The sequence below is a fragment of the Pteropus alecto genome, unplaced genomic scaffold, assembly GCF_000325575.1.
Source record: "Pteropus alecto unplaced genomic scaffold, ASM32557v1 scaffold69, whole genome shotgun sequence".
Lineage (NCBI taxonomy): Eukaryota > Metazoa > Chordata > Mammalia > Chiroptera > Pteropodidae > Pteropus > Pteropus alecto.
In genome coordinates this window covers 3,131,667-3,156,401 of record NW_006494610.1, presented here as the reverse complement: position 1 = coordinate 3,156,401, position 24,735 = coordinate 3,131,667, and the positions used below count along the sequence as shown (strand labels likewise).

The 24,735-nt window shown below is 34.4% G+C and overlaps 1 protein-coding gene across 2 annotated transcripts in view; it reads right to left on the bottom strand.

Annotated features, from left to right (window-relative positions):
• ABCB1 (ATP binding cassette subfamily B member 1) overlaps positions 1-24,735 on the bottom strand; it is an 88,891-nt gene that overhangs the window by 36,261 nt on the left and 27,895 nt on the right. For both annotated transcript variants that reach the window (XM_006925721.3, XM_025042184.1), the window contains 11 exons: positions 23,733-23,784; positions 18,670-18,861; positions 18,083-18,254; positions 12,329-12,453; positions 5,684-5,855; positions 3,709-3,822; positions 3,458-3,568; positions 3,155-3,280; positions 2,843-3,046; positions 2,362-2,532; positions 162-323 (listed from right to left, as the gene is read on the bottom strand). In XM_006925721.3, the coding sequence (XP_006925783.1) occupies positions 162-323; positions 2,362-2,532; positions 2,843-3,046; positions 3,155-3,280; positions 3,458-3,568; positions 3,709-3,822; positions 5,684-5,855; positions 12,329-12,453; positions 18,083-18,254; positions 18,670-18,861; positions 23,733-23,784 (1,601 nt within the window). The remainder of the gene's footprint in view (positions 1-161; positions 324-2,361; positions 2,533-2,842; positions 3,047-3,154; positions 3,281-3,457; positions 3,569-3,708; positions 3,823-5,683; positions 5,856-12,328; positions 12,454-18,082; positions 18,255-18,669; positions 18,862-23,732; positions 23,785-24,735) is intronic.

Here is a 24,735-nt window from a genome sequence, read left to right as displayed (position 1 = left end):
ATGTATATATCTAAAACACTGATCTAAGCCTGAATCCCCCAAGTATTTTCTTCTCATTTCTAAAGATAATCAAGTCAGCTAAGATTTATGTATAGCACTAAACACGGCAAAATCAGCATATACCGGAGACACTTTAGGAAAATTCTAGAGTTAGATTATACCTGCATTGTGACAAGTTTGAAGTAAATGCCTTTCTCTTTCATGAGTTCATCATGATTTCCTTTCTCCACAATTACTCCATTATCAAAACCAGCAATGACGTCAGCATTACGAACTGTAGACAATCGATGAGCTATCACAATGGTGGTCCGGCCTTTTCTGGCCTAAAGAGAGAAAATTTTGACTTTTGAATATAGGTACAAGTATATGCAAAAATTCATTTATCGACTTGTATTTACTGAACATCAATGCCTTGGATACTGTAAAACCATCTAACCTATGTAAGGCAATCTCTGGATTCAATAAATATATAATCAATTGATAGTGATTTAAATGATGTTTTATTATAATAAAGATAAGCATAAATGATAGTCACATATTAATATTATGTACGCCCCTAAGTATTTTACTTAACCTCTATCAGCCTGTTTACAATAATAATCAGGGGCTTATACAAAGTAAAAAACCCTACAGCCCAGGCATTGGCCATTCCAAGCAAACACAGGTCAGTGTTGTATTGATGCATGCTAGCCAGCCATCACACTTGGGAATCACAGTGTGCTATCTCACAGGACATTTGGATGATCAAGACGGACAGTAAGTGTGAGGCAGCAAGGTCTGATCTTCAGTGTCACAATGATCTGAACTCAAATCTTAGTTCAGCCATTTATAAATTTCAGGATTTTATCCAAATCTTTTAACCTGCGTGAGGCTCAATTTATCCATATATAAAGTGGGAATAATAACAGCACTCATTTCCTAAAGTAGTTGTGATGATTAAATAAAATAATGCACATGAAGCATTGTGATGTACACACAGTAAGTGCTTAACAAATGATACTTATGTCTAGGTAGAAGCTGTATGGAAACACTGAGGAACTATGTAAATGTTTACAAATAACAATTCCATTTTTACTTTAATGTGAAACAGAGCCAGATAACCTGAACTTGTCTGAGATTTCTTTGGCCTTTGTAACTCCCAATGCTTATGATTTTTGTTACTCTGTATTTCTCTCCGGAAACTAGCAATAAAATTCTCAAAACAGGCATCAGGATCAATACAAAAAGGAGAAGTGGAAAACTCTAAGAAGAAAAAGAAAATACATTTAGAAAAATTAGGTGGTAGCTACTAGAAAGTAGAGAAGACAATGGCTCAATTCTTCAGATGTTTTCAAGGAAAAAAGAGGCATGTGGAATTCCCATCCAAAATTTACGTTATAAATAAAGTTCTATTAAATGCAACCTTTTAAAATTATTTTTATTTATAACTTAAGACAGTTCTACTATAGAGTAATAAGAAAACACAGATGTGAAATTACAGATAAGCAAAGTGAAGGGGGAAAACGCAGCCACAATCCCATCTGTCCTTATTTCAGTTTGCAAAATTTTCAGTAACTGCATTTTCCTCCCTTGACAATCTAATAAGCACAGTGACAGGATGTTGAAAGGAACATGCAGTATTGTTTTGTTATTAGAGAGGAGAGTAGTAGGGACAAATATGAGTTCATCTTTGAATTCTACTATGACACTTCAACTCAAAGCACTTTTAGGTTAAAAGGTCACCACATTCCTTATCTTCACAGAGCTAGATTAGATACCAGAGATACAGCACACAGCGCCTGGCACAGCACAAACACTCAAATCCAATTTGGTGAATGAGTCACATGAACTCCAGAATTGCCAGAAGTTCAAAGAGTATTGATAGTCAAAGATATTTCATGGCTCAAGTAAGTTTCGAACACCATCAACTCCCTGCCCTTCTCTTGGGGATAAGAGGCTTCTCATTTCCCATAGAGTTTCCATCAGGCATTTAATGTCTTGGAAATTAAATGTGAATCTTTGGATCATAGTTTCCTCTTGTTGACAACAGTAAACATTTGCAAAACCTAAACAACAGGATTATCTCTAAAGCTAAGTTTTCAAGATTACAAAGATCAATTTTCATTTGAGTCTATATTTCTCATTATTTAATTTAAAAAATTTGCAAATATTTTTCAATGAAAATTTGTTCATCTCTACTTAAAAAAAAACCCATAAAGTTAAACAAACAGATCCAGAAGCCTAATGATTTTATTTAAATATCAAAAAGAATCACTACAAATGATAAAAATTTTCCTTTTTTAAAAATAATATTAAGAATAATTAATAGTGGGATGTTCTTATGCTTACTAATCAGGTTGGTTTGAACTAAGGCTCACAGACCTTATCCAAGGCCACTTGAACCACTGCTTCACTTTCAGTGTCCAAGGCAGAAGTGGCCTCGTCCAGCAGGAGGATCTTGGGGTTGCGAACCAGGGCCCTAGCAATGGCGATTCTCTGTTTCTGTCCACCACTCAGCTGAGCCCCTCTTTCTCCAACCAGGGTGTCAAATTTCTAAAACAGAAAACACAGGAGGATTTAATGAAGAACAAGCCATCTTAGCTCCCAGATGAGAGGGAATCCCTAAACAATGTAATCCTCACAGACAAGACAGTCCAGTTCCTTAAAACTTAGCAATAACCAACTCCACTTTTTAAAAATATGCCTACTATGAGTTGATGCTGCTAGAGCTTAAAAATCTGAAGTAATCTTGATTTCCCTTCTTAGGAGTTTCTTCCCATTTATGATTTACTAACTTATCATGCATTAGGCCAACATTCTATGCCTTGAACCTCTAGCATGACAAAAGTCAAGAAGGACTTACATTAGGCAGTTTCATGATAAAGTCATAAGCGTTGGCTTCCTTCACAGCTTTCTCAATCTCATCCATGGTGACATTTTCACGGCCATAACGAATGTTTTCGGCTATTGTGGTGGCAAACAACACAGGTTCCTGACTCACCACACCAGTAATTTCCCGCAAATACCTTACATTTATGGTCCTAATGTCTTGTCCATCAACACTGATCTGAAATAAAAAGTAAGTATGAATTTTATACATTGCAGAGTTGTAATGTGTGATCTGCAATGGTACTGCTGATTGCTGCAGCACCTAGTTCAGCAAAAGCCATCTCACCACGCCCTCTGTGGGGTCGTAGAGTCTCTGCATCAGCTGAACTGTTGTGCTTTTCCCACAGCCGCTGTTCCCAACCAAGGCCACCGTCTGCCCACTCTGAACCTGCAGGTTGAGGCCCTTCAAGATCTACCAAGATGAATAAGAAATAAACTTAAAGGCAATACACAGATCCTAGGGCTATGAACTGACAGTTGAATTTAAAACTAGGTTAAAATATACATATTTTTTAACAATCTCTAAAAGAAAGTGTCAGAAACTATCCAATACATTGTTGAATCATTGATTAATCAGTCATCATTGTACCTTAACTTCTTTTCGAGATGGGTAACTGAAGTGAACATTTTTGAATTCCAAATTTCCCTTAATATTATCTGGTTTGTGCCCATTCTTCGAATAGCTGTCAATGCTTGGCTTCTAAACAGAATAAAATTTCAGAAGATTACCAGTTTACAATGACTACTTTGAATGACATTTGTGGAGAGTTAGATAAAATCACCAAGAAATCTACTTTTAACTCTTTTAGATAGGTGGATAAATAGCAAGCCCAGACTTACATTATCGATTATCCTGAAGATTTCATAAGCTGCTCCTCTTGCATTTGCAAATGCTTCAATGCTTGGAGATGCCTGTCCAACACTAAAAGCCCCAATTAATACGGAAAAGAAGACCTGAGGAATGTGAAGGAAAACCATCAAGTTATTAAGATAGTGTTTAGTATGATTTTTTTTTCATAATTCTTCTTCTAACACGATTGATTAAATTTTAAAATGGCAAAGCAACATATAAGTACTGGGTGTTAAAAATATTATAAAAGTTTAAATACTTTTCCATTTAGAATGCAGAATTAGTCTTACTTGCTCAGTGAAATGATGGTATAACCTCTATAAGACCAGAATATTACAATAGAATATTTTAATATTTTTGGAATGGTCAAGAATTTTGGGTTAGATCATTGGCAGAGTATAGAGGAAACGAACCCTAGAAGGAGATTTAGGAAGTCCAGGTCTGAATCCTGGAATGAGCACTAACTAGCTATGTCTTCATGTAATTCTAGAGTCTCTCTAGGCTTCAACTTCTTTATTTGCAAAAATAGGCAAGATTCTATCTGTTTTCCCTACCCAGAAACCTTAGAGTTGGTGTATCAAATGGAACAGTATATATGGAAATACTTTGTTAATTATAAAGCATACACACCTAAGTCATTATTCTTTATTAGATTAATTCTTTTTTTCCTCTATCAAACTATGTTCTCTATGAGGTCTGATAAATAGGTTTTGTTTTTTTTTTCATTTTGCTCAAATCAGTTTCTTATTGGTAAAGATTTTGTTTCTCATCAGAATTAAAAAGAACGAATATTACTATTCATTTATTTATAAATCACACAGGAATTACTCAGTAATTTACATAGAAGGAATTTTGCTAAGTGATTCTATATTCATGTCTAGATTAGTCCTTGCAACAATACTGTCATTTGCATTTGGCAGAAGAGATAATAGAGGCTTGAAAAGTCTAGATAGATGTCCCGAATCATACAGCTAAAAGTTGCACAGCTGGAATTTGAAACAAGCCGACTTGATCATCAAATCCCATGCTCTTCCTCGCTATTCTGGATGTTTCCAGTTTGTAAGACAGGTCTGGGTTCAGTGAATACTTGATTTAAAACTGCTTATGTAAATCACAATTAAGCAGAATACATCTTATCACAACCTAGGTTCACCCACAGCATCACTATCCTAATGAAAGCTTTTTGGTAAAAACCATTCTAAACTAAATAGCCCCACACATTTTGGATGAGGCAACAGTTTGAAAAAAGAAGAGACATAATTATCACACCTACATTACAAATCTGTTTCCTGAGAAAAGAAACTGTTTTAAGGGGCTCAGCAAAATACAATCTGTCATTAACTCAATATACTTGTGCTTGGCCTATGAAAAAGGAACTGAGTGACACTTCTAATAATATGTACTTTATTAAATCAGATTGAGCTTGGTTTGTGAATTATTTCATTGTCTTTAAATAAAAAAGGATAGCATCAAATTGCAAGCCTTCTATACTCATACAAAGATCTATAAGGCAGAGAACCTCCAAATAGGACATTATTTTAGGAAGAGAAACAATTTATACTTCCACAAATTGGCAAGGTGGACTAGCTGTCATTCAAAAGACTTTGAAAAGTATTTTGCCATTTGTTGTTATAAACAGTAAATCAGGAAATAAAAATGAGGTGCTTAGCATAGAGTCTGGCACAAAGAAACAGCCTCAACAAACACAAGTTCATGCTATAGAGACTGGCAATGCTAATATTATTTAGGCTACAGGATGAACTATGACAGAGGGATCTACAAAAAAGACAAAACTGATTGTTGAACACATCTAATTTCCTTTCCACTTTTTAACCTAGTAGTGAATGAATATCTTTGTGTTATTCAAGTGTTCTTCAAAATATATTCTCCAACAGTCAAGCCAACACCATTCAATTTCATTGGCATTTTCAATAGTGATTCTTTTTTTAACATAACATCACTTACAGTGAGTACTTGTCCAATAGTATATTCTCCTGAGAGGACCAAGGAGGTCCCATACCAGAATGCCAGAGCATATGATGCATAGATTAGCAGGAAAGCGACACCAATAGAAATGTTGGCTGTAATAGCTTTATTTATCCCAATTCTTTTAGCTTCTTCTAAATTTTTGTTGTACCTGAGAGAAGTAAGAAAAATTATCACATATACTCATAAATCTTATGAGTAAATGGGTCAAAAGAGCACGATGCTTATTGAGGACTTACAATGTACCCAGCCCTGTGGTAGGTGTTTTACATGTATTTTCTCCTTTTGTCCATACATTGACCCCATGATATTAGTACTATTTTAATCCTTTCTTGTAGAAGAGTAAACAGGCTTATAGAGATTAAGTAATTTGTGGGAGAGTTTTCTAAAAGCCCCTTCTTTGGACTTGGCTATAGTGAAATAGAGTAATATTTAGCAAACTTCCAGAACTGGCAGTTTCATACACAAGACAAAGTAGAACAAAACACTTGTGTTTTCCCTTTAAAATCTGCATGCCTTTTGAATTTATTAATAAAATGAAGATACAATGCCAGAAAGTGCTCAAATAAGTTAAGTCCTTTAAAACTCTAAACATTATGAAAGTTTTGGAGAAAGTTTGCTCCCCATCCTGCATTCCTGTGGGACTAGTGGAAGAACCAACTGAAAGGATGCATGTGAGGAAGAGTAAAGAAATAAAATGGAGTCACTAGAGTTCAGCTCTTAAATTATTAAAAGCAAGTAGGCTAAGGCAGGAGGAAATGATTCTATTTTTGCTTTAACTAGCCAGAGAACTTTTGAGCTTTCCAGTCCTGTGTCAATGTCCAGGCATTTATTTACCTGTAGATAACCCTCTGACTACCCACTAAAGGACTCAGGACATGACCAGACCTCCTGGTGCCCACTCACCGACACCACCCGGCATCCATCATCTGACTGATAACTGTCCTGAACCAACCCTAGGGCTAAGAATGAAGCACTGATTATTCTCAAGGATATGACTTTTATTATAAGAACTCTCAATTTTTCTTTCTTCTTTGGAGCACTTCTGGGTTTTTGCCTAGCTGTGTTTACAGTTTGCAAACTCTAAGACCCTTGAATAAATCTTTGTCATTTATTTCTAGCAAAGCCTCCAGACTCTTTTGAGTTCGTTCGACACATGTGTGAAGGCATTTTGAAAGCTGTGAATTGCTATGTAATACTTTTTACATCTAAATAAACTCTAGAGTTTATCTTACTGCCATAGACATTTATTTTAAAAATCACTGACCTGAAAAAATTATTTGGCTTCAAAATATATAACAATCCATCATTACATATCAGTGTCCCCAGCAGTCTTTCTACACATTGCCTATGTCCAATTTCCTCTGTCAATGCTTCCTGAAATTGGTCATATCATGGTTGCCCACTGCTAGAGGAAGGGGCTCTGGACTGGTGATTTGGACTACCTAAAGCTTTCTGGCTGCCTCAAGGACTAGGAAAATAAAAACCTCAATACATCTAGAACCCTGTAAGCTATTCACAGCCCAAAGGTCTGTACTATATTAGCCAAACTTTTTTTTTTTTTTTTTTTTACAGCAAATACAGCAGATTTTGAGTTAATGATTTTTAAAATAAACATTTATGGAAATAAGATAAAATATGCAGTTTATTCAAATGTAAAAAAGTATTACATAGCAATTCAAATTTCACAAAAGAGAGCAAAAGCAAGGAAGCAAACAAAAACCAAAAACAATGTTGGAGTCCACTGACAGGTTTCTCTCTTTCCAGTTCTAATGATTTAAAGCGCAATCCCAAATGTTAATTTAGTGCTTTTTATATTCTCGGACAGCTGTTAATTTCTGATGTTAAAGTTAAAGGATATGGTATCTGTAACTTTACCTTCCTTTAAAAGAAACACAGCAGACTAGTCTGCTTAAGAAGAGAGTCATGGAGATAAGGTAAGAGGGCTTGAATTTAAAGAAAAGGGAGGATCTTTGCAAATATAGAATCAACATAATATTATTAGAGAAATAGGACAGATTATAATTAAGCTTTACGTCTGTCTTTCTTCTTTAACCACAGCTCCCTGTAGAACTTAGCACACTGCCTTACAGAAAGGAGGAGTTCAGAATTGTTGAAATAAAAGAACTTACTTCTACATAATTCATATGTTGAGGTCTTTAATCCATAGAAACATGACTATATAATTATATTAATTTTCTTTAGAGGATTTGTCCCATTGCTATGTATAGCAGAGTTCAAGCCCTGCTCAGAAATGAGCATGCCTTCATGATTTTTTTTTAACTAGCTACTTTACCAGTTACAAAAGTATGCCAAATGAAATTTACATGACCTGGCCCTAAGACCAAAGTTAAACAGAACCGTATAGTGATAAAATAGTGATAAAACATATTATTAAAGTTTCTCCCCCCAAAAATGTCAATCCTTACCTTGCCAGTTGTAATCTTTGAACAAAACTATTATTTTTGAGAAATGTATTTCAATAGTTGACATTTCATCTGAGGTGAAAGTACTAGGCATAAACTATATACGATTACATTTAAGGAACTTGAACAGTTATGACTAACACCATGTTATCTCCTTTATTTTGGTTTTTGCTTACCGAGACTAATGTAGAAATAATTTCACTGATTATTTGTTGTCCCATGCAGCCAGAGGAAACATTTGCATAGGAAGAAGCAACAACAAGGAAGTAAATCATTTAGATACCAGAAAAGATAAATGAAGAAAAGAAGTGGGTAAGGAGGGAGGAGATATAAACAATATTTTTACATATGCTTTTTGATTAGTATTTCGACAAAAGTCACAATACAAAATCAGCTATTAAAATCATCCTTTCATTAAAAGCATGGTAATTAAAATAGGAGTTCCTAAAATGCACCAAAGTTACATAACAGAAACATTGATCTTTAGAAAAGATTATTCTTCTTAAATATTATGAAAATATTGATCAGTGTTGCATGCAATAGCCACTTATAAGAGAACAAGGAACAATTTTAGTTAAACAAATAGAAATCAGTACTAATAGGTAAGCGTTTGCAAAACACACACAAGAAAAAAAATTTCTTAATTAAGGAGACTAAAACTATTCTATATGATTAAATTAAATTCATTTTAAATTCTGGTTAAATTTCCATTTTAAGAAAGCCAGCTTCCTCCTGCACCTGGTAATTTGAAGAGAAAGACTAATAAGCTCATAGTTATTCATCTATTTGGAAACAGAGAAGGAAAGGGGATAAATGAGAAAGAAACTTTAAGGATTATATTTGGTCTCAAAATACGTTTATCAATCCTACTTCAAAATTATATTCCAAATTTATAAACTTTCCATCCCTCTCCTGCCTGCAGTCTAGATTAGGCCACCATAAGCTCTCTCACCTGGACCACTCCAACAGCCTCCTCACCAGTCTCCCCGCCTCTACTCTAGCTGCTCTCATCCATTCACCAGGCCAATTATAGACAGAAAAATGATCTTAAAATGGAATGTGCACACTCATTCCTTTGTTTAGGACCCTGCTTCCCTTTGCCCTTGGAATAAAATCCTAACTCCTCACCGACCTGCAATTTCCCTTGTTTTGGCCTCCATCCACCTTCAACGGCCTCTCTTCACCTTAATCTCCTCTCATTCTACTGAGCTTCAGTCACACAAGCCTTATATTTCCTAGAACACACCAAAGTCTCTGCCACCTCAAGAAATCTGGAAGACTTTTCTATTCTTACCTCTACCCTGGCAGGCCATTTCTCATCCTTCAAGTCTCAGCCTACATGAAATCTCCTCAGAGATGCCTTCTTTGACCCCACATTTAAAGTAAATTTGCCCTCTTCACCTTCATCAGCACACTCCTTGATTATTTCACAGTACATTTTTTAAAATCTGTAATTTAATTCATTTCTTTGATGATTTCTTTCTTATCTTCCTTCTTACTTTCCATTCTTTCCTTCTTTTCCCTCCACCTTCCTATTTTGACTCAGAATCACACAAGGGCAGACAGCCTCTATTTCCAATTCACTAATGAAAACCCAGAGCCTAGCACAGTCCTTGGCATGTGGTAGATACTGGTTAAGTTTGTTGAATGAATAAACTTTCAAGAAATGGCCAAACTAGAAAGAACCATAGGCTATCAGATTATAGTCCTAAATCAACTCTTAATCTCCAGGTAAACAAATTCCCAATTTTCCAGGGGAAAGTGTCATTTCAAAGATACATCTCAGTAACTATTCCCTTCTGAAGAGGTGATTCCACACATAAGATGAATCTTTGAACATAGCCATGTAGGCTTATTTGCTTAGTCTTATAAGTTGATCATCGTTTTCTCTTAGGAAAAATTCTTTCTGTACCTAATTAATTAAAGTATTCCATTTAAAATAATTCTCAATTCCTTTAAACGTTTAGTGAACTAAAATGATGAGATTTATCTAAGTTCTGAATATTGGACTTGACTCCCATGATGTCTTTCCCTTCTACCCAGGTTACATCCCATAACTCACTAGTTTTGTTGCTTTAATACTTTTCAAAAATATCATATTTCTCCAACTTAATATGTCATTAATTGTAAGACACATTGTTATTCTATTACTTTATGTAGCATCAAGAAAGGAATGTAACAGGACATTTCATATACAGCTGAGACCAAAGGGCTACAGTCCCAGTATAATAAGCATATGCTACATGGAAAGTGACAGCGGGAGAACTTTTGTGTCTCAACCTTGGCAACAGATAAAGGCAGGAAAAGACAACCTCCCCTGGGAATTTGTATCAAAAGGCAATATTCATGCAGATCTGCAGTATGAATTCATACTATCAATGTGGTTCAAAAACACCTAGACAAGGAATTTTATGGTGGTCTCAGGTTAGTAGTGTCTGCAGTAAATGGTGCAAATACAAATCCTGCCTGGAAGTATCAATTCCCATAAGACCCGTAGCATTTGTAACATGACACTGATTGTAAGATTTATCTCAATTTCAGAGATGATGAATTGTGAGAAAAAATGTATATCTCAGAATTGATAAAATACTACATATTTTCTAATTGTTCGCTGCTGGTTTTTGGTTTTTGTTTACTACTCTCACTTTTATTTGTTTCCTTGGCCCACAGTGTAGTATAAATTCAGACTCCAACTGCACATGAGGTACAGGCCTGAGATTTTGATTTCTATAGGAAGATGCTTTCCCTCAGCTCAGAAACTAGGTAGAAGCAAATAAGCTTTATTTTTCTCCCTATGCTGGTGGACATATTTTTCTCGTCTACTTTTCTAATGAGCAAAACTGGAAAGAATCCCAACTTCATTCTGTGTCTGCTCAAGCATCAACTAATCAGAAAGGACTTTCTGAATAATCTCGCTACATAGAATCCCTTATGACTCTATAAAGTATTTCATCTCCCCAAGTAATATTTACCCGAATTGGTATACTAGATGTTTGTTTGGTTTTTGGTTTTTGGTTTTGGTTTTGGTTTTGGTCTTTTTTGTGGTTGTCTGCACCTTTCCTCTTCCCCAAGAGAAGAATGATTTTATTTGATTGGATGTTTGCCTGGTCATTAAGCAAGACTTTTCATTTTAGTAGTCAGACATATTTCAAGGCAAAAGCAAAAACCTTAGCAAAAAATCAAGATAGTGCTTTCCTTTGGATTATGGCACTTGGTCATCACAAATCATTCTCAGAGGACATCTTTGTGCAGATGAAATAAATCATACAAACAAAAAGAGTACTCCAAACACATGTGTACCAGTTTAAAGAATAAGTATACAGTGAATATTCAGGTAACCACAACAGAGGTCAAGAAGCAAAACACTGCCAGAACTACAGAAATCCCTTGCCATATGTTCCATATTTATCCCATAACTCCTCATCTTCCAAAGTGGTAACCATATTCTGAAGGATAAGTTTCTTTCTTTCTCTTTATAGCTTACCTTCCAACAAACTATAGTTTAGTTTTTCCTATTTTCAAAAATACATATATATTCATAACATACTATACCATATGTTATTTTATATAAAGTCTATTGTTGCTCAGAAATCAATGGATCTGATGAACATTATAAATTTCAATAAATTACCATCTACACTCTCAGAAATCTAATAAAAAGGAATAGTTGCAAGAAAAATATTAAACAACATACAGTAAAAAAGATTTTGAGTTTGTATTCAAATGTGACTTTTTTAGTTATATTTTTATCTTCCAAATCAAGGAGCATAACTCAACTGATCAGGGGCCTGGGCAAGAGGGGAAATGAACCAGAGATTAACATGTCCACAGAGATCTTATATAAAATACTCCTTCAGCATTAGAGAATCAGGGATGGTACATGTCAATTACATCTCATAAATAAATAAAAATTAATTTGATGGAAAAATTATCATCAGAGAGATAAAATATGTTTCAGCCCTAAGAAACTATTTTTACATCACTACCCACCTAGAAAACGATTTGATTTAGCAGATTTACAAGAGTTCAACTGAATTACAACTTCTCCATAATATTAGATATGCTGTAATATATCTACGAAGGTATTTAAGGAACATATATTGGAAAATACCCTTAAAAACAACACTATCAACCTAAAGGGCATATAAGATAACATAGAATTTAACATTTCTATCAACTTAAAAAAAGAGACTCAAACCTTTCAAGCTCTTTCTTTTGTCCTCCAAATGCAATCACAGTTCGAATAGCTGCTAAGACCTCTTCAGCTACTGCTCCAGCTTTCGCATATGCCAAGAGTTCTTTATCAGTAAATGAAGATAATATCTGTTTTAAAATGCAATTTCAGATCATTTAAAAATTTTAACGAGTTCATTTTATAATTTGTAAAATAAAAATAAATATATACACAAATTCTGCTTGTATGTTAATATGTGTATAGAAAAAATCTGTCTTTGACTTGTCTTTGGTCATGATGTTCTAATTTTTAGTATATATATTTCTTTGTAAGTCATTTCAAATTCTTTTTGGACTGAGAATTGTATTATAAATTCAATTAAAAATTTATTTTCTCACTGAATGCTTCATAGATCCTCATCTAAATAAAAAAAAACTGAGACTTTTGGGAGATCCTAAATTACACAAAAGAAGGCATATACTATAGTCATAATCAAATGTAGAAAAAAGGCATTAAAGGAAATATGGTGTGTGATCGACACAGCAATTGCTAATGGTATTCTAGCTCAGAAGTGTCGAGGGAGGCCAGAAAAATGCTGGAGATCAAGCACTGTGAAGTGACAGAATTTTGAGAAAGTTTCACATGCCAGGAGAAGCTGGTACTCCTGAGGAAAACAATACATGCAGCCACCAGCGAGGTCTTTGTTTTATGGTTGCTCTTTGATCCTTCTGTTTAGTTCCTGAGCATTTATTCTGTGGAAGGAACAGCGCTGGGTATTCTATACACACAGGATCTCCTTTATTCTTCTCAATTGCACACTGAAGTAGGTACTATTGTTAGGTATCTAGTCAGACATGAGTGGCAGGGGGACAAAGGAATAGGGGCCCAGCCTAGAGACCAACCAAAGAACACCCCAATGGTAGTAGAGTTCTGGGTACACACATGTGCACTAGGCAAAGAGTTATATAGCAGCTAAATGTCAATCAAAATGACCTCACTTGCCAATCACCTAGGAATGCCTTTGGAACCATCCCATCATGGCCCAGATATAATGTGGACATTCCCACTTCTGGGTCATTTTTGCCCTTTAGTGGCCCTTTTTTGCCCTTTTGTGGCCCTTTTTTGCCCTCTCATTGTTGTGGTTGTTATTACAGTGCTCTGTTGCAGATCTCATCGCTGAAACCATGTGCCTCCTTGGGGCATGCTTTGTCTTTCTAAAATACACTTTTAATAAATCTTTTCCAAATTTCACTGACCTGTGATTCTTCACTGCGTCAATGAGGAAGAACTGAGGAAAAATGCTAACTACACTTCTGTATCGTCTTTATCCCTCTTCCTCCCCCTGTGGTTGGCCTACTCCGAACTCTGAACGGCCCCCCTCAGTTTTAAATATGAGGAAATGGAGGGGTGAAGAGGTTACATAATTTGCAAATAAGTTAAATATCCAGGATTCAAGCCTAACTCCATATGGCTTTCAAAGCCTGAATTAACAGCTACTGAAGAGATTTTCTCTCTGAAACCAGCCGCTGAAAATCGAATCAACTGGCATGGACAAAAGACTAAGGTTACTATTCATTCCTGGGACATCTATTTAGTCATCTAACTAAATTTTACACAGAAGCAATTCATAATAAAATAATGATTAACAGTATTACTACCTTCAATAAATAATTTACAGGCATTTGTAGACCCATTAGTATAAGTAATATCAGCCTATTCCTTTTGTCAAAAAGCTCAGTTGTTTTGACTTTGTCAGTGCATTTCTTTCTTTGCTGTGTATCAAAGTGAAAAAGAGCTATGGTAGCTGAATGGGTGGGTGAAGGCAAATGATCATTAATTAACTATGTTTTATGTGCAGATACTGTGCTGCATGTACTTATCTAGATCTTCCTGACTTCTCAAAGCAACTTTTGGGGGGCTGTCCCGCCACATTTGCCTGAAGCATTCACAGTGCGGGGTCTGAGTCAGGGTGTTCATTGCTATACTGAATAGACATGTCTGCATAATATAAGAGTCACATGCAATATACTTCAGCTATGTTTCTCTGCTCCTCTTAAAACAACAATCACCCACAACAACCACCCACAACAGAGGCAGCCAACAGTAGGAAGATCACTAGAAATACTTTTGAATAAGGAGTTTCAAAACATGCTATTTTAACTTATTAATTATATCAAATGCCATAATAAACCAGGCTCTTTTTCTCTTCTATGACCTTCCATAAATATAAGCATATGCTCAGACAAGACAATGGTGGAATTTTCATTAAGTTTTTGTTTTGTTTTGCTGTTTTGTTGTTTTGTTTTTTAAGAGATCGTGTCTGTTAAAAGACAAAACCTATTCAAACTATTTTTAGAGATAGGAAAAAGGCAATTTCTACTGTTAGTCTATTATGAAACAATAGAACGGTGATACTTCCATTATTACAATTACCCATATACACTATACAAAGTATCATTAATCCATCTCTTCTTCCAAAAGTTGATACTTTCTTAACAAAGCCTACTTGGTATTAATTTGAGACATGAAATTGTTATTTCTATACTTTAAAGCTATCTAATATAGGCAATTTTGTATTGTTCAAACTAATATATTTGGAAATAATATTTTTGACCATTATGGATATTTTGACCTTCGCCTTTGTTCCATTTTTCCATTTCTCATGAAGGTTTTTGTTTGGAGAATTTATATACTTTACATTTTCTTAACTTTTTTTGAGATAATTATAGATTCACATGCAGTTATAACAGATTACACAGTGAGATCTCATGTACCTTTTTTTGAGATAATTATAGATTCACACGCAGTTATAACAGATTACACAGTGAGATCTCATGTACCTTTCATGTAGTATTCCCCCACAGTGACATCTTGAAAACTATAGAATAATGTCCCAACCAAAAATTAAACATTGATATAATCTATCAATCTTATTCAGATTTACAAGTCTTACATGCATTTCATGTGTACTGAGTTCTAAGCAATGTTATCACCTATGCGGATTAATGTGAGACTACGACCATGACACAGAACAATTTCATTACAAGGATCCCTTATGCTACTTTTTATAGCCATGGGCACTACTTTCCTTATCCTTTACCTGTCCTCCCCTCCTCCACTATCCCTAACCCCAGGAAACCACTAATCTGTTCTCATGTCTATAATTTTGTCATTTCAAGAATGTTATATAAATGAAATCATATGGTATGTATCTTTTCAGGAATGACTTTTGTTTTTACATAGTTAATTCTCTGGAGATTCATCCAGGTTATTATGTGTATCAAAAGTGCTTTCTTTCCTTTTTATTGGTGGGTAGTATTCCACAATATGAATATACCACCATTTGTTTAACCATTCAGTTGTTGAAGGACAGCTTGCTGTTGTTGAGTAGATGTTTTTAGCCATTACTTTTTTAAATATTCCTTTAGCCCCACTCTCTGTCTTTTTTTGGGACTCCAATGGTAACAAATGCTATTGTCTTTTGGATCTTTTGTTATTGTCCCACAGGTCCCTGACCTTTACGTTTTCTCTGTTTCAGAATGGGTAAATTCTATTGTCCTATCTCCAAGTATGCTGATCCTAGCTTATCATCTCCACCCATGGAGACAGAGCCCATCCATCATGACTTTTATTTCTGCTGTTGTACCTTTCAGTTCTTTAATTTAGTTTTGTTCTTTTTTTAGAACTTCTATTTCATTGTTGGTATTTTCTATTTGTTTGTTTGTTTGTTTCAAAAGGATTTGTAATTGCTTGGTGAAGCATTTTTATGATAGTTATTTTAAAATTCATATCAAATCATTTCAACATCTGATTTATTTCAGTGTTGGTATCAGTTGTTTTTTTCTCATTCGAGTTGTGGTTTTCTTGGTTCTTGATGTGACAAATAACTTTTTATTGTATCCTGGGCATTTTGTTTATTATGTTTGGAGACTCTGGGTCCTATTTAAACCTTTATTTTAGCAAGCGGTAACCCTCTTTGGGTTTAGCATGCAATTTTTGGCCTACTTTTGTGAGTGTAGTTCTAGTAGCAGTTTAATATTCAGAGCCTTTGTGATATTATTTTGATCAGTGTGGTTTATCTGGACCTCCTGGAGCTCCAATGACCCCTGTTTCTGCAACCTGAGGGAGTGGAGGTGGTTTCTCCAGGTCAGACCAGGTATCTCTTTGCTGGGAGCAGAGTACAGGGTTTCTCCCACCTGTGCCCTATAGCTGCTCCAGTGTTTCTGGGCAAGGAAGAGAGTCATCAGTGCACATGTCTATAAAGGCTCCTTGGACCAGGAAGTTTGCTGTGACTAGTCCCTTCCTGTTCTGCCTTCTTGTCCTAGTGTCTCTAGCTTGAGAAAGATAGCACTAAGCTCAGGCTCACAGAGTTGCAGAGGCTTCCCAGACTAGGCCACATTTCTTTTTTAAAATGGCTGACAACCAGAGAATTTAATAAATTTGTTTGAAATCATATCAAAGTTTATGACAGAGTGAGGATAAAAGCTTAGATCTTTACTAATAAGTCTAGGACTCCATTTATTAAAAAATAGTATCTGAAGCAATGTGTAATTAATTATTAAAAGATTAACTTGCTGTCTATTTTCTGAACTAGAATGGACATTAATACATTTTAAAGTTTATCAACAAATACTAATCTGAAGAGTTTGCCTGTCTTGCTTAACACTCTAACAGAAAAATCAATTGACACAGAAAGCTTTTGCCAAATATTTCAGCTGACTGATACAGAGATGCAATTTAACTGCCAACACCACCATTTAAAACTTGTGTTATTCTGAGCAACAAAATAACAGAATCTTCAAAACTTCAATTTCTTCCTCTATAAAATGACCTATACTTCAAAAAGATAACATATATATTTGCCTGACATAGTAGATGACTAACAAATGGTAGTTATTGTTTGTAATAACAAAACAATACCAATGCCACAGAGTAAAAAATCTAAAACTTCTTAATACTTCAGTCTGATTTATTTTATGTTAGCCTTGGCTTTGGCTGGTCCTTCATTATTTTATATTCTTTTGCCGCATGAATTTTCAGTGCCTTTCTAAGTTGTGTTGAACCCAACAGAAATTACATACTGGGCCAATCTCTCTACCACGACCCACTCTTACATCAAATCAGTTTAAAATGAGCGCCATATCTAGCCTTAAGTTTTACTCTGCCTTTGTAATTGGAAGAGAGAACTGTAGGCTTAGGATCTACATGCATAAGAGACCAGAAAGTATTTTTTAAATTATTTTCATAACGATGATTAAAATATATATAAATATAGAACCATTCTGAATAGAACAACACTGACAAAACTGTAAAATCAATTTAACAAAATCAAATTAAACAAAATCTATAATACTAAAAACATTAAAACCAATCAACTTAATTGAGTGGGACATGTGTTGTTCACTAAAGTTGAATCTCTATTAGCTGTGTGAATATGGAATTGCCGATTATTCATATTCAACAATACACATCTTTTTAAGAGTTGAGCATGCTTTTCATATGAAGGTAGATGATGAGATATGAGAGTTACTTCTTTCTTTCTCATCTCTTTCCCAAATAACCACATGACCCAAGACAGCATGGAGTTCTGGTAGGGGTAGGACTCAGTGAGATGGCATCTGATTTTGAAAAGATTCCCACTGATTTTGAAAAGAATATTTAAGCCAAGTATTTAGTACAGAGTCACGGTCATGATTTGGTTAAAAAAAAAAAAAAGCCTTCTGCTGATGGAAGTGGGGCAGAGACAGTTGAGAATCTGGATTTATAAGCTTCACCTACCTTTGCCCACATGGCAGCTGACAATCCAAGAACAGGACTGATGGCCAAAATCACAAGGGTCAGCTTCCAACCACGTGTAAATCCTACTATAAAGCCAGTGAAAAACGTTGCTATTGACTGAAAGAATATTCCAACTTTGTCACCAATTCCTTCATTAATTTTGGAGACATCACTAAAAGAACAGATAGTGTTAGAAATAGACATCAGAATTATGAACACAGAATTTTTCTCCTGAATCTAGTCTTTTTTTTTTTTTTTTTAGTGGGGGGAAAATTAGTTTACTTCTAGGATCTTGCTCAGAAATATCCCCAGAAAGTTCTGTTCTACTTCACACTCTTGGAGGATTTTTTTGAGTTGGGCAAATGCAATTCCTCATTCAGTGCTAGTGATGCAGATCCCTTCATGCCATGCCCTTATGCATTGGGAACTAAAAGATGCAAAAGACATGGTCACTGCTCAGAAGGAATTTAGTCTCGCAATTACTTCTAAGTGATTCACTAACATCTCCTAGAAAATCTGATGACATCTCTTTCATTTTAATATGAATAAGAACCACATCTGAGTTCAACGAAAAGCTAAGTACTTACTCTGTCAGCCGAGTGTTAAGCTCCCCAACATCATGCACATCAAACCAGCCTATCTCTTGTCGCATTATGGCATGAAAAAATTGTTTTCTAATTTTATCTATTTGTCTTCCAGCTGCCAGGCACCAGAATGAAACCTGAATGTAAGCAGCAACAAGCACACCAGCACCAATTCCACTGTAATAATAGGCATACCTGAAAAATAACACAAATACTGCATACTGTTTTCTAATTAATGCATCTTTCCCAAACGGACCACTCATTTTGACTTTTTTCAGCTATCTGGATATCTTGCCATCCTTAACAAATACAAAGGGACTATAACAAGCAGAGTTGATGGTCAGTATCCAACTATGTCTGTGCCAACACAGTGTGGGATGGTTGAGAGTCTGCTTTCTGCTTTGGCCCAAATTCCAGCTCTTCACTTAACTGCTGTGTGATGTGGCACGCTGATTAACTTTTCTAAGCCTCAGTTTTCTAACAGGTAAAATGGAGATAAGAATAGTAATACAGTAGTGCATGTAATACACTTGGGCTAGTGCTGGGCACAGAGTAAGCACTCAGAGAGTGCCAGTTATTGTGAAAGTCTTGTGGGGTGCCTTGGAGCATCACAATATCAGATAAGATCTACCATTGTTGTCCTTTCTACTTGTATTACACCTTGCATCAGTAGATGAGCACTTTGGGGTGTTGTCTGCACATTGGCAAATGAAAAGAAATGACAGAACTTGCCAGAAAGTGGAACCAAGAGGTGGAAGTGATTCCCTGGCCTTTTGGTTCATTAATCTGGCAGACTTAGGATACCAAGAGAACTGAAAATAAAAAGTACTTTTATGCCACCTTCCCAACTGTCTGTCATGAGTTATCGTAAAATGCTTAATGAATCAAATAGTAGTCCATCTAGTTTAAACTCTAACAATAAAAAAAGTAAGCATCTTCTAAAACCAGACCCTTGATTATCTAGAATTTGTTTCCTCACTCTGAGTCTTCCAGTTTAAGAATACAAACAACTCTTGGGTTTTAGTAAGCAATTAATTTTTAAGTTAAAGACAAACATTCTAAAATGAAATATAAGATATTAATATTCCCATTTTTTTAAGTTCATTACTTGCTATCTTCAAATAAAAGTGTTTGTATGAACCATACAAAAGCTGTAAAACTGGTTATGTAATAATCAGATAGTCACTGATTGTTTACAACTCAATGTTCAACTCAGCAGGGATCTTAGTACACATATCTGCCCAGATCTATATCTTGTAACTTAAAACCTTTAATAAGGAAGGTGTAATTAGAATACTAAATTGTAGTTAATAGAAAATTCAATAATTAATTATTATTCAAGTGTTAATGATGTAGCAAGAGAGAGCTAAAAAGAAATACAATTTAACAAGTTGAACTCATACTTTAAGAATCAATTAATATATTTTTAACCATCAGTCTATGTTCACTCAAATAAAATATATTTGTTTAAGTATTTATAAGATGATTATAAAACAGTTTTATTTTTCCCAATATTATATAAAAAAAGTGTTTCCATATGAATATTAGAAGTACTTGCTCCTCATCTTTCAAAAAACAATCAAGTCTCTCCATTCTCTTCAAATCTACCAGATCACTTATAGGATAATGTGGAATCATTATCTTCTGATTCAACAATTCACAACTTTGGACATCTTTTGCAAGATGTATAAATCATTAACAAAAGCTTTGCGAGATGAGTCAAGGTTAAAGTGACTATATTTATTCTGGGATGTTTTATTTCAATGTTTAGAATTATATACTCTGTTAACAAAAAAATCATGTTAACTGATATCATCATATCATTACTGAAAACATTTAGGAAGCAAACTAATACTTACAAAGTCATCAAAAATAATGCGATTCTTAAAGAAAAAAGAGAAAGTACACAAACAAAATCAGGGATGAAAGAGGAAAAATTACAACAGACACTGCAGAAATATAAAGGATCATACAAGAATACTATGAAAAGGTATATAACACCAAATTTAATAACCTAGAAGAAATGGACAAGTACTTAGAAAAATACAACCTTCCTAGACTGAATCAAGAAGAACTGGAAAATCTAAATAGACCAATCAGCACTATGAAAATTAAAATAATCATAAAAAACCTAGCAAAAAGTAAAAGTCCAGGACCAGATGGCTTCACCAGTGAATTCTACCAAATATTCAAAGAACATTTAATACCTATTCTCCTCAAACTCTTCCAAAAAATTGAAGAGGAGGCAATACTTCCTAACTTATTTTATGAGGCCAATGTTACCCTGATACCAAAACCTGGTAAAGATAACACCAAAAAAAAAGAAAACTATAGACCAATATCTCTCATGAATACAGATGCAAAAATTTTAAACAAAACACTAACAAATCAAATAGAGCAATACATTAAAAAGATTATACATCGTGATCAAGTGGGCTTTATTCCAGAGGCATGGGGATGGTTCAACATATGCAAATCGATTCATGTCTTATGCCACATAAATAAAATAAAAGATAAAAATCATATAATCATATCAATAGATGCAGAAAAAGCCTTCGACAGGATACAGCATCCATTTATGATCAATACACTTAACAAAATTGGTATAGAAGGAAAGTACTTGAACATAATAAAGTCCATATATGAGAAGCCCTCAGCCAACATTATACTTAATGGTGAAAAACTAAAAACCTTCCCTCTAAGATCAGGAACAAGGCAAGGCTGTCCACTATCATTAGTCCAGGAACAAGACAGCGCTGTCCACTATCACCACTGTTATTCCATATAACATTGGAGGTCCTAGCTAGTGCAATCAGGCAAGAGAAAGAAAAGGCATCCAAATAGGAAAGGAAGAATATTGATTCTCTATATAGAAAACCCTAAAGACTCCATAAGAACACTACTAGAAACAATAAGCAAATACAGTAAAGTCTCTAGATAGAAAAATACTTCCTTTTGCAATTGCAACAAAAAAGAATAAAGTACCTAGGAATAAATCTAATGAAACATGTGAAGGACCTATATAATGAAAACTGTAAGACCTTATTAAAAGAAATTGAAGATGATACAAAGAAATGGAAAGATAGTTTGTGTTCTTGAATTGGAAGAATCAACATAGTTAAAATGACCATATTACCTAAAGCATTATACAGATTTAATGCAATTTCCATCAAAATCCCATCGGCATTTTTTAAAGAAATAGAACAAAAAATCATCAAATTTGTATGGAAGCACAAAAAACAATGATTGTCAAAGCCATCCTGAGAAAAAAGAACATAGCTGGGGGCATCACTCTGCCTGACTTCAAATTATACTACAAACCAATAATAATCAAAATGGTATGGTATTGACAGAAAAACAAACACACAGACTAGTGGATCAGAATTGATTGTCCAGAAGTAAACCCATATTTATATGGGAAAATAATTTTTGACAAATAGTCAAAAACATACAGTGGAGAAAGGAAAGCCTCTTCAATAAATGATGCTGGAAAAACTGGAAAGCCACCTGCAAAAGAATGAAACTAGACTGTTGTCTATCACCATACACCAAAATTAACTCAAAATGGATTAAGGACCTGAATATAAGACTTGAAACAATAAAATACATAGAAGAAAACATAGGAACTAAGCTCAAGAATCTTGGATTTAAAGAGGATTTTATGAATCTGACTTCAAAGACAAGGGAAATAAAAGCTAAAATAAATGAATGAGACTACATCAAACTCAAAAGCTTCTGCACAGCAAAAGAAACCATCAACAAGGTAAAAAGACAACTGTCCAAATGACAAAATATATTTGCAAGCAATGCCTTCAATAAGGGCCTAATATCCAAAATATACAAAGAGCATATACTACTCAATAACAATAAAAAAACAAACAATCCAATTAAAAAATAGGCAGAGGACCTGAACAGACACTTCTCCCAAGACAAACGAATGACCAACAGACATATGAAAAGATGCTCACCTTCCCTAACTGTTAGGGAAATGCAAATCACAACCATCTCTCACCTGTTAGAATAGCTATTATCAACAGGACAAGTAATAACAAGTGTTGGAGAGGATGCAGAGAAAAAGGAACCCTCATACACTGCTGATGGGACTGCAAATTGGTACAGCCACTATGGAAAACAGTAGGGAGGTTCCTCAAAAAACTAAGACTTGATCTACCATATGATCCAACAATTCCTCTACTGGGTATTTACCCCAAAGACTTGAAAACATATATCCTAAAAAATATTTTCACACTGATGTTCATAGCAGCATTATTCATGGTGGCCAGGACATGGAAGCAACTGAAGTGTCCTACAAGAGATGATTGGATAAAGAAGATGTGGTGCATAATACAATGGAATAATACTCAGCCATAGAAGAGACGAAATACTGCTATTTGCAACAACATGGATGGACCTTGAGATAATCATGCTAAGTGAAGTAAGCTAGACAGAAAAAGTTGAAAACCACACGATATCATTTATATGTGAGATATAAACCTAAAAGCAACAAGCCAACAGGACAAACAAAGACTCATGGACATGGACAATGGACTAATGGTTACCAGAGGGTAGGGGGGTAGGGAGGACGTAGGTGAGGTAAAAGGGGTCATATATGTGGTGACAGAAAGAAATCCAACTATGGCAGTGAACATGTAGTGTAAATATATATATGCCTTACCGTTAACGTGTACACTTGAAACAGTGGATTTCATTAACCAATGTCAACATAATAAAATGAAATGAAATGAAATGAAACAAAATAAAAAGAAAATAATGTGATTCTTAATTACATTTTTAAAGGTCACTGTGAATTCGAATTTCCCTGTATATGATATTCTATAAATACCAATGCATACATACAACTAATCTAGGTTTATCCCTAACTTAAGTGTGTCTTATGTGGCAAATTATTTTCTTTAAAAAATTCTACATTATATTCTCCTAGAAAACTAACAATGGTATTTTTTTCCTCAAAACTTTAAATCTTTATTATATGCAAAAATTTAAACATTACCACAATTAGACTGATACAGAAAAGCTTAACAATAGTAAGAAAAATATTTAATTACGTGGTCATCTCCTTCTCCAGGTTGTCCGAGAGATCTGTAGCGTTGATCATACCTAAATCAGCATGAAACAAACATGTACCATTATGTCTCTTTGTTCTCCATTTTAAAAAGCATATAAAAATGAATTGAACTTGTGTCAATTAACAATTTACACAAAAATAGCTCAAACTGATTCAGTTTTAATTGTGTAAAGCATCACAGCATCCATTCAAATTCTTGACTGCTGGCTTTGTGCAACCACATAAACATTAAATTCAATGAAGCTTATTTGCAAGAAGAAACCCACCTTTATTAAGGAACAGTTCATCAACAAGAATATCAGTATCCTTGAATTAAAATATTTTATGAAATATCACTCCAAGATGACATACAGAAAAATCTTTTCTAGGGTTTCTGTCCTGATAAATAAATATCAGTGCATACCTGACATTAAAGCACCTAGTATTTAAAATCTAACACTGCATTTCTCCAGTTTTTATTTTTATTGAAAATATATGAAATATAAAGAATAAAGTAATAAGCACAATGAGCTTGTCACATAGTGTTAACATTGTTGGACAAAGTACATTAAAACTTTAACACTCCTCCATACACCAACACACACACACACACACACACTAATCACTGTTCGATATTTTGGTGTGTATTTTTTCATATTTTCTTTACTGTATGCATATATACAAATACACAAATACACATACATGCTTATTTTGAAAACCAGAATCACAGTCTACATTCAGTAGTCAATTTTCTCTGGTAGTATGTATGTATATATGTGTATCTCTGTTTTTTTCAAAATTGCTTCTACTTTAGTTGTTTCCAGTATTTTACTGTTACAAGCAATGCTGCATTAAACATACCTGTATACATATACTATATATGAATATATGGTAAATATTTTCATAGGATAAATTATCATAATCAAGATTGTTGGATCGCTGGGGAGGTACACTTTAAATCTTGTAGTCATTTCAAAAGCTACATTATAAATGAGAAGGCCTAA